The sequence below is a fragment of the Apostichopus japonicus genome, chromosome 12, assembly GCF_037975245.1.
Source record: "Apostichopus japonicus isolate 1M-3 chromosome 12, ASM3797524v1, whole genome shotgun sequence".
Taxonomy (NCBI): domain Eukaryota; kingdom Metazoa; phylum Echinodermata; class Holothuroidea; order Aspidochirotida; family Stichopodidae; genus Apostichopus; species Apostichopus japonicus.
Genome location: NC_092572.1, coordinates 23,483,164 through 23,499,578, shown reverse-complemented (window position 1 = coordinate 23,499,578; position 16,415 = coordinate 23,483,164). Strand labels below are relative to the sequence as shown.

Here is a 16,415-nt window from a genome sequence, read left to right as displayed (position 1 = left end):
GAATAGAAGTACATGCGGTGAGAAAATTGGGTCAATTGAGGCAATTTTAGACCCCTTTAAGCCTCCCAGGAGCAGCGTAGGATAATTGTTTACTACTGAGTAAAGACGTTTGTTTACAAGTGACGAAAACTTCCGGCTCCGATAGCAAAAAATCTGCGCGGTCATGGTACGGAAACTTGATGGTGCCATGAAAGGCCAACTTGTCAGCTATCCGGTGATGGGTAGCGTTTAGCTAAAAAAAACTTCTATCTAGACTTAGAGACCACATTACGTTTGTGATTTAGTGTGTAAGTCAATGGGGCTTTTAATGGGCGTATGCTACCTGAAGGCTCCGAAGTTCTTTTATCTCATAAACCAATACTATGTAATTCCTGTTTAAAAAAACACTGCTATACACACTTACACTAGTATAGCAACTTGACCATTTTACATAGCATTACATAGCATTATTGTGGTACATTATTCCCTGTATAGACCAGACATCGACATCCATGAATTGAGTAGATATGTTCAGGGAAACCGATAAAAGAATCTTCCTTTGGAAGATCGTTGAGTGCGACAAAGCTCTCTGAACCAGATCAAATTTCTTTTTTTTTTTTTTTTTTTTGCAATGTCCAATTTTATTTTCTAAATTTTCCTTTCTTTCTTTTAAATTTCCAAAATGTTATTCCAAACACCATTCTCAAAATGTAAATTAGGCCTACACTTGGAACCATTAGTTAAAGCAAACTGTGATCTTGTTAATATAGGGAACAATTCGTCCTGTTTCGCATACTGACGAATGTTAAACAAAAACATATCACGGTCAAAATCCTTTTCCGAACTAATTTGCAACTGAACTTTTCATCACAAATAATATCTTTCAAACAGTCTCCTAGTTTTTAAGTTATGAACAGACAACAAGGTGTAAATAATTCCCGTTCTATAATTTAAAGGATGTAGAAAAATTTTAAGGGCATATAGATGTTTCAAAAACATTTGTCACTAGGTATAACAAAATAAACTAATGTGCATATTCGTCAGTACGCGGGATAAAGGGACAAATTATACTCCCATCGAATTATATTTTCGCACCACGACACATGTCACAACCCTGTATATGGTTTCGGATTCAACGTTCGTTAGTAATGTCCACCTTATGATTTGATCACATATAACATTCAACCTGATCGTAGCAAATGGCAACATATTGGAAATAATTATGATTTGAAAAAATATATAGTAAATTTCAAAATTTCAGCTAGATGGAATTATTTGACCTGAGTTGACCTCTCGGAGGTTGCAACACGGCTTGACTGATGGGCACTGCTCTCATGCATGTTCCGATTCAGAGTTCTTCTTTTATCAAGTTTCTCATCAACTATTGGCAGATGACTGAAGATGAGCACACTTCATAACGATCACCATTATCTCATACTTGTTCTTACTTATTCAAACAATAATTAACAGGTATATTTATACGTATCTTTTGTGTAAACTGGAAATGAAAACTCAACTATTAAAATAACTAAGTAACAATAAGGACCACCTGTTTGGAACCTTCTGCGTCATTTCTTCAACCTCATTCAGCCCAAAAATTGTTATTATTATTATTGATATTGGTTTGAAAAAGCAGATTAATTTCTTCCCTCACGGACTGTGCCAACGCAAACCACTTCAAATATGACCAACATCTCTGTCCTTTCAGAGTATGGATGAGTGATAGTTGAGGTGATAGAGGAGTGTTGGGTGATGGATGGAAGGGGGTGGGTGGGTGGGTAGGATAGGGTTGGTGGACAACCCAGACAGAGTATTATATAACATTTTCTGTGCTGTTTGTTGAGACCCATAAGAGGCAAGGAATGATGGGGGAGGCCGGGGAGGGGGGGGGTTGAGGATGAGGCCAACAGGAATAAGTAAATTCAAGCATTTCATACCACCTACTCATGGAAGTACCTGACTGTGAGCGACAGACGAAAACGGAAGAATGTGAAAGTACGTTTGGCAAGATGACAGAAGGAAGAGCTAACAGTCCTACATGTTTCATCATCTCCTTTTCTCGATTTCTTCCTTGGCTTCTCTTAAGATCTTATCAGCACCCATACTTAATAGTTCCTTAGCTAGTGATATACCAAGTTCCTCAGCTGTCGACATGGTAACCCCAGAGATATTTGGTGCCACTACGCTGGAGTATGCAGCAGTCTCTTTGGATTCCTGGAAGAGGATGGTAGAAATATCAGTAATTGGTGGGGATAGTAGACATATCTATAAGAGGTTGAGATGGTAGACATATCAGTAACTTTAGGAATGGTAGACATATCAGTAAGCGTAGGAATGGTAGACATTTCAGTAATCAATTGGGATAGTAGACATATCAGTAAGCAGTTGAGATGTGAGATATATCAGTAACCTTAGGGATGGTAGACATATCAGTAATTAATGGGATGGTAAACATATCATTAATCAGTGGGAATGGTAGACATTTCAGTAATCAATTGGGATAGTAGACATTAGTAAGCAGTTGAGATGTGAGATATATCAGTAACCTTAGGGATGGTAGACATATCAGTAATTAATGGGATGGTAAACATATCATTAATCAGTGGGAATGGTAGACTTATCAGTAATCGATTGGGATAGTAGACATATCAGTAACCGTAGGAATGGTAGACATATCAGTGATCGGTGGGAATGGTAGACTTATCAGTAATCGATTGGGATAGTAGACATATCAGTAACCGTAGGAATGGTAGACATATCAGTGATCGGTGGGAATGGTAGACATATCAGTGCATGTCCTCTCTGCTGTTCCTTCTGTCAACACTGGTTTGTTGCAGCTAACTGTTCTATGTTAATTATTGCCTACTCCTTTAGAAAGTGTCCCTACTCCTTTAGAAAGTGTCCCTACTCCTTTAGATAGTGTCCCTTCTCATTTAGATAGTGTCCCTACCCAATTAGATAGTGTCCCTACTCCTTTAGATAGTGTCCCTACTCATTTAGATAGTGTTCCTACTCCTTGAGATAGTGTCTCTACTCCTTTATATAGTGTCCCTACTCATTTAGATAGCGTCTCTACTCCTTTATATAGCGTCCCTACTCCTTTAGATAGTATCCTTAGTCCTTTAGATAGTGTCCCTACTCCTTTAGATAGTGTCCCTTCTCCTTAAGATAGTGTCCCTACCCATTTAGATAGGTCCCTACTCCTTTATATAGTGTCCCTACTCTTTTGAGAGTGTCCTTTCTCCTTTAGATAGTGTCCCTTCTCCTTTAGATAGTGTCCCTACTCCTTTAAATAGTGTCCCTTCTCCTTAACATACTGTAGTGTCCATTCTCCTTTAGATAGTGTCCCTACCCATTTAGATAGTGGCCATACTCCTTTAGATAGTGTCCCTACTCCTTTATATACTGTCCCTACTCCTTTAGGTAGTGTCCTTACTCCTTTAGATATTGTTCCTACTCCTCTTGATAGTGTGTCTTTTACCAATGTCACAGCTGTGATGCTCTTTGAAGCACTGAATTGATGTAACACCATGTTATGTTATGCCCTGAATCTGACTAGAGTTACCAATGCTAAAATATGTACACAAAAGCAGCGAGTTAACTTCAAATCAAAACCAGTATCCTTTGTGTTGTGCACTCGTGTAGGTTGTTCGGGGGGGGGGGGGGGGGGGGGGCAAGCTGCGATGGCGCTCTTCCCCTTTTACATCAAGACACTCTCACAGATCATAACAGGGGGAGCTGTCATAATATTACACCTATCATGATTAAATGTTTACAGCCACAATGTGACGGGACTGATGTTGACAGTGGACTGAGTTGTTTGGTTTTCGGTGACCAGGTTCAATCTTGGATTACTTTTGTTAATAAGTATCATTTCTCTAGCATTATATGCTAAAATTAAAGTACTTACCTTCTCAGATGTCTTGGTTAAAATGGCTTCTTTGGAGCTTGAAATCCTCTTGGATCCATCTAAACTAAGTGTGATTGCTTGTAGTTCTATCTGTAAGGAAGAAACAGGAACAGAAATTATAAATGTGGGTAACTGATGGGTTAGTTTGGCAGTGTGTGATATCATAGGCTCACTGGGCAACGTGTGATAACATATGCCCGCTGCGCAAAGTGCAATGTGATGCATGAACTACTCCATACACTCTTAAGTCCTGTATGTATCCTGCATGAACTACTCCACACTCTTATATCCTGTATGTACCCTGCATAACTACTCCACACACTCTTACGTCCTGTATGTATCCTGCATGAACTAGTCCACACACTCTTAAGTACTGGATGTATCCTGCATAAACTACTCCATACACTCTTAAGTCCTGTATGTATCCTGCATGAACTACTCCATACACTCTTAAGTCATGTATGTATCCTGCATGAACTGGTCCTGTATGAATCCTGCATGAACTACTCCATACACTCTTAAGTCCTGTATGTATCCTGCATGAACTACTCCACACACTCTTAAGTCCTGTATGTATCCTGCATGAACTACTCCATACACTCATAAGTCATGTATGTATCCTGTATGAACTACTCCATACACTCATAAGTCCTGTATGTATCCTGTATGAACTACTCCATACACTCTTAAGTCATGTATGCATCCTGCATGAACTACTCCACACACTCCTAAGTCCTGGATGTATCCTGTATGAACTACTCCATACACTCTTAAGTCATGTATGCATCCTGCATGAACTACTCCACACACTCTTAAGTCCTGTATGTATCCTGCATGAACTACTCCATACACTCATAAGTCCTGTATGTATCCTGTATGAACTACTCCATACACTCTTAAGTCATGTATGCATCCTGCATGAACTACTCCACACACTCCTAAGTCCTGGATGTATCCTGCATAAACTACTCCACACACTCTTAAGTCCTTGTATGTATCCTGCATGAACTACTCCACACACTCCTAAGTCCTGGATGTATCCTGCATAAACTACTCCAGACACTCTTTATGTCCTGTATGTATCCTGCATGAACTACTCCATACACTCTTAAGTCCTTGTATGTATCCTGCATGAACTACTCCAGACACTCTCAAGTCCTGTATGTATCCTGCATGAACTACTCCATACACTCTTATGTCCTGTATGTGTCCTGCATGAACTACTCCACACACTCTTAAGTCATGTATGCATCCTGCATGAACTACTCCACACACTCCTAAGTCATGTATGCATCCTGCATGAACTACTCCACACACTCCTAAGTCCTGGATGTATCCTGCATAAACTACTCCACACACTCTTAAGTCCTTGTATGTATCCTGCATGAACTACTCCACACACTCCTAAGTCCTGGATGTATCCTGCATAAACTACTCCAGACACTCTTTATGTCCTGTATGTATCCTGCATGAACTACTCCATACACTCTTAAGTCCTGTATGTATCCTGCATGAACTACTCCAGACACTCTCAAGTCATGTATGTATCCTGCATGAACTACTCCATACACTCTTAAGTCCTGTATGTATCCTGCATGAACTACTCCATACACTCTTAAGTCATGTATGTATCCTGCATGAACTACTCCACACACTCCTATGTCCTGTATGTATCCTGCATGAACTACTCCATACACTCTTAAGTCCTGTATGTGTCCTGCATGAACTACTCCACACACTCCTATGTCCTGTATGTATCCTGCATGAACTACTCCATACACTCTTAAGTCCTGGATGTACCCTGCATGAACTACTCCACACACTCCTATGTCCTGTATGTATCCTGCATGAACTACTTCATACACTCTTAAGTCCTGTATGTATCCTGCATGAACTACTCCATACACTCTTAAGTCATGTATGTATCCTGCATGAACTACTCCACACACTCTTTAAGTCCTGTATGTATCCTGCATTAGCTACTCCATACTCTCAAATACCTAGATAGCCCAAACTGGACTGACCCCTAATGAAGCTATCCATGAACATGCCGTCCTAATTTAACAGCATTATTTGTTTAGCTGTATTCCTTACCTTGTCTTTGGTCACCTCTGTTCTAACTGCCACAGGTGCACTACAGCCTCCATCCAAGGTTCGAAGCAGTGCCCTTTCACAGACACACTGAATGACTGTCTCTTCGTGATTCAAGGAGCTCAACATCTCTATGAGACCGGAATTTGACTGTAGCACCTCCACACCTAAGGCACCTTGACTTACAGCGTACATGTCAGATGGTTCATTCAACACCTGAAATGTTAACATTAATGTTAAAATGAACACACTGGATGCATCAATGAGTTTGCACCACACCAATGGCAGTTAAACTTATGGTGATACATGTCACATGGTTCGTTCAACACCTAAACTGTTAACATTAATGTTAAAATCAACAGACTGAATGCATCAATCACTTTGCACCACACCAATGGCAGTTAAATGTATGGTGTATACTTGTCAGATGGTTCGTTCAACACTGCAAATGTTAACATTAATGTTACCACTGACTGATACTCTGATCCCAATCCAATGACACACTGATCCCCCGGTTTATTACCTGGCTAATCCTATGATCCCATCCCATTCGTTGCATACCAGCTGTGGCTAGAATTAATCCGTCGTAGACCTTGCCCTCGTCGAGTTTTCGAAGACGAGTGTTCAGATTGCCACGCTGAGGGAAAGATGAAATAAAGTTATCGGTTAGACCGTAGTACTTAGCGATGATAACATATCTAACGACACATTACACAGAACAATAATTCACAATATTTAAGGCAGCTAACAATCTCAATTTCCAACACAAATTCATGTTTACAACCTAGAATGCTATGGAACACCTCTATCCAGGCCTCTTCATTCACAGTACAGTCTCGATCCTGAACAGATTGAAAATGCTATTGAACAATACAACACAAATTGTGAAATATTTTTGCTGCTGGCCGAAGTTTATTACTTTATTAAAATTGCAGAAAGAAGTTTCCAACTCTTTAGAGGAGAAACCATATCTTCATAGCATTTTGTATAGTGAAGATATGATTGATTCAAATTTTAAAGTCTTTTGTAAAAAATATGCAACCATTTGGCAACAGAATAAATGGAGGATGTCATCAGGGCACTTCAACAGCTGAAAGTGTCTTTGTTTTTCTTTATAATTTATCCATCACTTATTCCCACCTCAATCACAAAATATTATGAACCACGTCAATCACAACATGTTATGAACCATGGATACATTAACACCTCAATCACAAAATGTTATGATCCATAGATACATTTACACCTCAATCACAACATGTTATGAGCCATGGAGACATTTACGCCTCAATCACAACATGTTATGAACCATAGATACATTTACACCTCAATCATATTTTCATGAACAATGTTTACATTCAGCATGGTATCGAATGGCAATTTTTACACAACTAAGAGCGAAAAGATGCTTATTTATGTAAATTTTGCTTATGACATTTCATTAATATGCAAGTTTCATTTTTTCTGCTGCCATCTACTACTGCCACCAATGAATAAAGCATCACTGGTAACAGCATAATGTTAAGGAATATGGTCACACTGCTAGATAGAGACAGGAACATATCAGATTCAGTGTTATAAACAGAGCCAATATTTTCACATTCTATGCACGAACAAAAAAAGGATTTCACTGTCACACAAATTGATATTTTTCAGTTTGTCTTTCTGTCTGTAGAAAACCTTTTCCTCCTGCAGTAGTAAATTTGATGACAATCTTACCACATCCTTGAATCTCAGATGAGGATGAGCATGTTTTAAAGTTGCAATCCTTCTGACTGAGCTAGTTCCTAACACACTGCGGAAGAAGAAGGGACAAAAACAGGGTTTTATGTCCAAAAATTAATAGATGAAAACAGTACGAAAAGAATTACAAAAGTAGAAAAGAATTCTAGTATGCACAAATCTAGGAAGAATGTTAAGCGATGAACAATTCTGATAAGGACTCTCTTGATAAACATGCAAATAACAAAGATTTAACAACTTCAAAAGAAGGCTTGAGGGGATATAGGGACAAAGTTTCTTTTACAAACTAAAAGTGGCTTATATATCTACACTGTTGGATTTAAGAATTGTGACTCGTAATGGTGTATGTTATGATCACTGTTTAATATTCATGTACAAGTGCATGACCTGTTTAATATTCATGTACAAGTGCATATGACCTCTGTTTAATATGCATGTACATGTTTATGCCTGTCTAATATTCATATACATGTATATGACCTCGGCTTAACATTCATTTACATGCATATGACCTCTGTTTAATATCCATGTACATGCATATGATACCTGTTTCATATTCATGTACATGCATATAACCTCTGTTTAATATTCATGGACTAGTATGTATTATGATCTCTCTTTGATATTCATGTGCTAGTATATATTATGACCTCTGTTTAATATTCACATGCTACTATACCTACATTATGATATCTGTTCAATATTCATGTGCTAATATATATTACAATCTCTGTTTAATATTCATGTAAGCACAAAGTTAAATATACAAGGAAAATGACTTTGTTTGATGATTATTTGCACATTTAATAAAAATATGTTAAATATTCCTGTACATATGCTAGTGTGTATTATGTATGATCTCTCCTTAAAATTCAAAGCTAACCATACATAGTGCAATGACGCAATGAATAAAGCAGTTAATTTGGAAGAGAAACAAAGATTCTCCATCAAAGTGTTAATCAATACTTGACACATATTTGAATTCACACATCGGTGTATTACCGATGCATCTAAATTAAGGTTAGCTTTGGTGCTAAAATGTCACTCCAATGATGTCTGGACTCAAAATGGAGCCCTAAGAACAGTGTGTATGATACCAAAGTATAGGAGCTTACTGTACCTCCCCTCTGGTAATGTTGATAATGTTCTTCCTCTGTGCTTCGATTGCAAGACAATGGCATCAAATGGGTCATCACGTCTGAAAAGGAAATGAGACATATTCAGGTAATTAATAAAGTTTATAATAAAGAGTTTTTTTGTGATTGGATGACAATGTCAATTATTAATAAACATTATCATGACAAAGGTCATTTCATGAGACTGTAAATACTGTAATGTCAACAGTCATTTTAATAATGTCAGAGGTCATTTGAAAAGATTGAATTATGTCAAAGGCCATTTGATAACATTGTAATGTCAACATTTACTCAAGACATGACTTCAATGTCAAATGTAGCTTGATAAGGATATCAACCAAAGACAACCAAACTAATTAGACCAGGTAAGAAAATGACCAGACCTGTACCCCAATAATTGACCAAAGGGAACCACACATTGACCCTTCCATTTATATCTTCATTTTATGATTGATATCAATAAATTTTACTTTACTTTACTTTTTTCATGTACTAGTCATGATGACCCATCCGCAGACCCGTCAACTCTCCCGGTTTTACCGGGAGACTCCCGGTTTTTACCCGAATCTCCCGGCTTCATATTCTATTCTCCCGGTTTTTTAATGTTTCATCACTTGCGACATTTCTGAAAATAGCCAACAATTAGTCCCACGGTAACGCTGAACAGGAAAGGCTTTTCAGTGTAGTTCGCAAGAACAAGACAGACAGTCGGTCAAGTCTCAAGCTTGATGGGACTCTATCTACAGCATACTAGCCATGAAGTCACAGTACCCAGAGTCCACTGTTCCCTGTTTCAAATGGAAGCCTACTAAAGAAACCCTGTAGAAAGATTGGATGATTCTCTCACTGTATTGCATAAGTACACTATACTTATTTAGAAGTATTTATATCATTTCAGCTGAAAATTACCAACCTCCCTATTTACCACCTGTTCTCCCTATTTTCTGGCCCTGAAAAAATGTTATTCTCCCTATTTTGGGGTCTAACAGGTTGACAGGTCTGCATCCAGTGCTCACACCTGTCAAATGCAGTTTTCCTATATGTAAATGACTATTAAAGATAACACACTTACTGATATATAGCAGCGATGACCATACCCTCTGGTAGTTTGGACGGCAGATCCTTCATCGAGTGAACCAACATATCTACTTTCGATGCTGCCAGGGCTCTCTCGAGTTCTTTGGTGAAGAGGTTAGACTGACCAATGTTAGCCAATGGCTTATCCTGAACAAAGTCTCCCACGGTTTCCATGGTTTCTGCAGAGATGTAAACAAATCAATAAACAGAGAGTACATCACCATCTTTAAACATTTTACTATTTCTCTGTCGACAGTTGACTGTTTTAGTGAACGGCAAATAGTATATGGAAACATTTACAAAATAGAAAAAACATATGAAGCGTTTTCCGCTTGGCCGTTGTGGAATAATTATACCTGTGATACTTGACCTCTTGAGGAAACAGTGTGTTCTCGCTTAAAACAAATCATGTCAGAAATGCAGACTTATAGTTATTGATGCATTTTGGTACCCACAAACTAAGACTGTTTCCTTAAATTGCCACCAATTAAGACTGCTTCCTTAACTGGCCACCAATTAAGACTGTTGCCATAAGTTGCCACAAATTAAGCCTTTCCATGAATTGCCAAAAATTATGTCTGTTTGCTTAAATTGAAACAAATTACAGTAAGACTGATTCCATAATGTGCAGCTAGAGTTTGAGCTCCAGTTTAGTTAGCCTCTGAAGATTATTCTGGGAGGATTGAAACTGCAACTTTGATATATTTATCAACACAGGCTGTTTGCAATAGATAATGAGTATAGGTCTTTGCATTCTATCATTCCATTCACACACTGTCTGACAACAAACAAACAGAAATAAGAAGGAAAGTAAACTTGCCTTCTGTTTGGCCAAAAAAAATTCTTAGTGGCTTAAGAACACTTTTGATTACTGAAAATACTTTAAAATACTGTTGGCAATTTTTCCATTGCATACTGAAATTGGATGCTTTACTGGTGATATTATATGCCGACAAAAAGTTTGTGTTTGTCGGGCATGAGTTGCTTTGCAAAAACAAAACAAATAAATACCCAGACAGGGTTTTGCCTTCTACTTGGAACATAATTGTAACCGTGTGGCTTAAGTGGATTAAGAACACTATTGTTTACTGAATTCTTAATGAATATGCATTAGGTTTTACTCTGCATATTCATATCCAGTAAGTCCACTTACTGCATATGTAAGTCCACTTACTGCATGGTTCTGTCTGTTTGTGATTCTTCAAAGTTACAAACCTAATACAAACTCCATTTAAGCCTATACATACTGTAGTTCTAACCAAGGTCTATAATTTGGGGAGCTGACATTTCTACTCACCTATCACAAATTCCACCTCAGGAAATTCCTTTTGAAGATTCTCTATAACTGTGTTAGTTTGAATCATGGCCAGCTGGATGGGTAAAAAGAAGGAAAAACAAAAATTACGGTATGAGGTTTGGCCGTTTGCAAAAGATATAGACCTTGCTCACTAAACACAGGTCACACGTTCAAACCTGCCGAATTACACAGTGTTTGTATAAACCTATGGATGGGTATGACTGTTTAATTATACAAACTTACCATGGGTATGACGTTTAATATAAACACCTTGGTTGGAGGTTGGATCTCCATGTGTCATACATGTGCAAAAACCATAAACATAAGAATAAGGCTACTTGGAGTTATGAAAAAACAGATACAGAATTTTTTTTTTAAATGCCAAACTATACTGCCTAGGAATATAATGCTGAGGAAAATAATAACTTATTTAAGACTTTTAATATTGTAATGTCCAGGTCCTGTACTGGGGGGGGGGGGGGGGAGGGGCTGTACGTGGGTACAAGGAGAAAGCCTGAAGGCCAAACTCTGATCAGTATAAACTTAACGACTTACTAAAACATACACACCAATGATAAGAGACAATGTGAGTTTTGGAGGCAGTACTTTCAACCTCATATTAAATGTTTATATTATTGTAACAATAAAAACTTTATGACAACAGGCCTCCTGACATCAAACCCAACCAACAGAAGGAACTGGGAGACAACCCCACGGAATACCTTAACTATACCGCTGGAAAAGTGGCCCAGTACCCATGTAATAAATGTTTAAATCGGTAAAGAAAACCCACGCGAATTTCTCACCCTGTCTGGAGCCTTGGAGGGCCGCTGTCGGACTTGCTTGAATTTAAACAATTTATAGTATGAATAATAGAATAATATTCAAGTTTACCTTAAAAGTCAACCGGTCGACCAAAACGAAAACACACACAAATATATAAAAAAAAAAGTATAGTTGTCTCAACTGAGGACCTACGCCCAATCCCAGAAACATCCCTGGCATGAAAGACCTAAAAAACAATTACGTAACAGATTTTCTATGCAAAGTAAACAGAAGAAATAACAAGGGGCTATGTTTGTAAACACAATAGAATACAAGAGCGCTGAAATATCTTGAGTTAAAGTTTACTGAAGAACGTTGCGTAAATTATCAGGTTTTGACTGCCAATCCAACAGTTCTTTTATGTTTTTTACAACCTTTATTTTTTTTACGACCTTCAGGTTTATAGGAGTTTCTCAGTCTGCAGATACATGTTTTCAACTACTTTACTTGTAAGAATTGTTTCACCAAAAGTTGATTTCTTGCAAAATAGAAATCCATTTTTTTTATATCTTTTGTTAAGCATACTCTTAAAGTTGTAATTACATGATAGGAAATCCATAACAATATAGGCCTGCTCTAACCAATGTCAGACCTTGAAAAGAAGAAGTTAGATAGCCCATGCCGCTACACGCTAATATGACAATGTACAAAAGTTGTCAGTCCAATGTCTCAATAGATCATTGGATTGACAATTTTTATTCATTGTCATATGAGCATACTGTACCATGCTGCCGCTACTGCAGGCTAATAGGTTACACTACTCTAGCCTTTGTTAAGGTGTATATTGGCCAACTTTTCTTTGTTAAAGCCAGCGCTGGGTTTTATCCTTACTTTTCATCACGCTATGACTGAGCGATTCATTCCTGTGATTGCTTCTGTGTGTGATTCATTCCTCCTGTGATCGGGCAACAGACTGCAGCGTCATGATAATATTAAGAAGAAGAAAAGAAGTTGCGCCATAACTGCCCCAACATGCTACTGTACAGTAGCCTAACGCAGGCTAGCCTAAAGTTATACTTACACTAAGATACAGTTGAGTTACACTTACTTACTACATATTGTAAATACAGTAATCTATGCCTAGCCTAGGCCCTAACTACAGTTGACTGAATGAGTATTTTTATAACGTCAAGGCAATGCCTTATCCCTGTTTAGCTTTTACCTCACTTTTCCTTGAACCAACGACAACTTTCTTTATCTGTGAAGATTCCGCCATTGCTTTGGATATTATTTGCCAAGTTTATTTAGATTTTTAGTTTTACAGATAGCGGTCGTTGAAGTCAACGCAACACTGTACGGCAAAAACTATTCGCTGATTCGATTCAGTAAATCACCGCAATTGCCAGAGCACGGTAGAACACGTCTGTTATGATAACCATAAACGTAAGTCTCATCTTCAAGCCGTGTATCGATATTAACAATGATGTGCAAACATTTAAATTCTGAGAATGCTTTTCACAAATGTTTTAATAGTTGCGACAGGATTTGAGGTGTCTGTGTTCAGGTTTTCTTAAAGTGGATCCTTAGCGACTTAAAACTTCCCGTCAGTCCCTTCATGCACTCTTTCTTTTTATACGAGTAAACTATGCAAATTATACTAAGGCAACTCAAAAAGTTCTGCTCTCACTAATGACAAAAAGAGGATCTAGTACATATGAGACCAGCCCATGCACTACCAATCATGATAGACCATTTGTATAAGTACAGTGGCTTTAATGCTGACGTGTAAAGGTAATGATACTACTCCACATTATTCACAGACATCGGGGAATGTTAAATAAGTCACTCAGAGTAAGGTGACCATATAGCTTACAGGAAATTCACAGACATGATTTTGATGTGGACTTAAAGATGTTGACGTCAAGATTTAGTTACCTGCAGGCTGTATGATTAAAGGGAGTGGTGGATGTTTGAGGACAGACCAGAGGTTTGGCTGGTCTTTATTTTGAGGATGATGATCCAGTGCATCAGTTTAGAACACCTTATCAAGCAAGTCTTCTTTTCCAAGATTAAAACAGAACTGGCAATGCCCCCCCCCCCTACACCTCCCTCCCTATTAGGAAGGGATAAAAGTGGTAAGTGCAGGAAGCCTCATTATTATTGAATCATCAGATACGGGTTATCTTTATGGCTGTAGTTGTAAACAGTCAAAGGATTAAGTTCATGCTCTTTCTACAAAAGAGAAGGACAAACAAGAAAAATTCAGTTTATTCAGGGCCATTAGTCCACAACTGTGAATCCTGGGAGGACGCAAGGAATCCAGGGACTGGCCTGGGACATCGGTACTGCTGGTCACTATAACTCAGAGAGTGACTACTGGACACTGTGTTGGATATTTGGGTATCGGTGGCAATTACTTGGCTTTCTAGAATATCTGGAAACAATACTGATGGAACCTTTGATTTAACCATTACACCAACCTTGGGAACCCTAGTTATATCATTACATTATCTTAAACTGGTGGACTTCATTTAGATGAAAGACCGGAGGCCAAAATCTGAAATTTGTGGCACAGAAAGAAGAATAGTTCAAGGGGTTTGAAAGTGACTAAGCATGAGCAACAATCTGCCAACATGCAGGCCAGGCAATGGTAGTGAGTTATCATAAAGGAAACCAGACATTCTTAAATAATTTCAAATGATTTATTCTGAGCAACCTTGCCACATCACTCTGGTGGCTCTAAATTATTTACAATAATATAATCTGAATAAAACAAAGTAGGCTGCATAAAACATGTACATCTTGTGAATAACATAGATGTTCCCTTCACTGCAGTGTCCTGAATAACCCTGGTACCCACAAGTTAGGTACACACCATACCCAAAGTTGTGAAGAGTACACAAATACCCTCACTGCGAAGGGTACACATATACCCTCACTGTGAAGGATACACATATACCCTCACTGTGAAGGGTAAACATATACCCTCCCTGTGAAGGGTACACACATATCCTCACTGTCAAGGGTATACACATACAATCACTGTGAAGGGTAAACATATACCCTCACTGTGAAGGATACACACATACCCTCACTGTGAAGGGTACACACATACCCTCATTGTGAAGGGTACACATATACCCTCACTGTGAAGGGTAAACATATACCTTCACTGTTAAGGGTACACACATACCCTCTATGTGAAGTGTACACACATACCCTCACTGTGAAGGGTACACACATACCCTAACTGTGAAGGGTAAACATATACCTTCATTGTGAAGGGTACACACATACCCTCAATGTGAAGTGTACACACATACCCTCACTGTGAAGTGTGAAGGGTACATACATACCCTCACTGTGAAGGGTATACATATACCCTCACTTTGAAGGGTACACACATACCCGCACTGTAAAGGGTAAACATATACTCTCAGCTGTAAAGCACACACACATACCCTAACTGACAAAGAGTACACCCTAGTACTCACTTATCACATAATGTACTCAAACACTGCCAGTAGTGTAGAGTAAACATATCATGTATTCTCCCTCACAAGTAAAGAGTAGATACATCAGGTACTCACCCTCACTGGTGAAGATTAAATACTAAACTCATCAGGTACTCACCCTTACTGGTGAAGAAGAGGATATACATCAGATTACCCAAAGGATTTACATTACCACACAGTAGCTATATAACTCAGTAGCAGCTACATAACTACAGCAGCAGGCTAGATTACCTAATAAGGATTTACATTACCACACAGTAGCTATATAACTCAGTAGCAGCTACATAACTACAGCAGCAGGCTAGAATACCCAATAAGGATTTACATTACCACACAGTGGCTATATAACTCAGTAGCAGCTACATAACTACAGCAGCAGGCTAGATTACCCAATAAGGATTTACATTACCACACAGTAGCTATATAACTCAGTAGCAGCTACATAACTACATCAGCAGGCTAGAATACCCAATAAGGATTTACATTACCACACAGTAGCTATATAACTCAGTAGCAGCTACATCACTACAACAGCAGGCTAGAATACCCAATAGGGATTTACATTACCACACAGTAGCTAGATACCTCAGTAGCAGCTACATAACTACATCAGCAGGCTAGTTACCCAATAAGGATTTACATTACCACACAGTAGCTATATAACTCAGTAGCAGCTACATAACTACATCAGCAGGCTAGATTACCTAATAAGGATTTACATTTCCACACAGTAGCTATATACCTCAGAAGCAGCTACATAACTACATCAGCAGGCTAGATTACCCAATAAGGATTTACATTACCACACAGTAGCTATATAACTCAGTAGCAGCTACATAACTACAGACAATAGTTTGATATCTACAGTGGCAGTCTAATATATCTCTAGTAGCATATCTGAT

General features: G+C 38.3%; 1 protein-coding gene and 1 long non-coding RNA gene across 3 annotated transcripts; one reads left to right on the top strand and one right to left on the bottom strand.

Moving 5' to 3' along the window:
• Nucleotides 1-632: 632 nt before the first annotated feature.
• Nucleotides 633-13,720, bottom strand: LOC139978016 (porphobilinogen deaminase-like). 2 transcript variants are annotated; one of them, XM_071987920.1, is made up of 9 exons: nucleotides 13,221-13,720; nucleotides 11,234-11,306; nucleotides 9,932-10,115; nucleotides 8,844-8,921; nucleotides 7,700-7,775; nucleotides 6,504-6,617; nucleotides 5,984-6,196; nucleotides 3,890-3,979; nucleotides 633-2,193 (listed from the first exon to the last, which is right to left on the bottom strand). In XM_071987920.1, the coding sequence occupies exons 1-9, from the start codon at nucleotides 13,272-13,274 to the stop codon at nucleotides 2,026-2,028; spliced, it is 1,050 nt and encodes a 349-aa protein (XP_071844021.1). In that variant the 5' UTR covers nucleotides 13,275-13,720; the 3' UTR covers nucleotides 633-2,025. The 2 variants fall into 2 exon arrangements, with proteins under 2 accessions (XP_071844021.1, XP_071844022.1); XM_071987921.1 differs by having other exon boundaries at nucleotides 13,226-13,368.
• Nucleotides 13,721-15,414: 1,694 nt separating this feature from the next.
• Nucleotides 15,415-16,036, top strand: LOC139978015 (uncharacterized). The gene is made up of 2 exons (XR_011796881.1): nucleotides 15,415-15,580; nucleotides 15,624-16,036. It is a non-coding gene; the product is annotated as an uncharacterized lncRNA (long non-coding RNA).
• The last annotated feature ends 379 nt before the right edge of the window (nucleotides 16,037-16,415 follow it).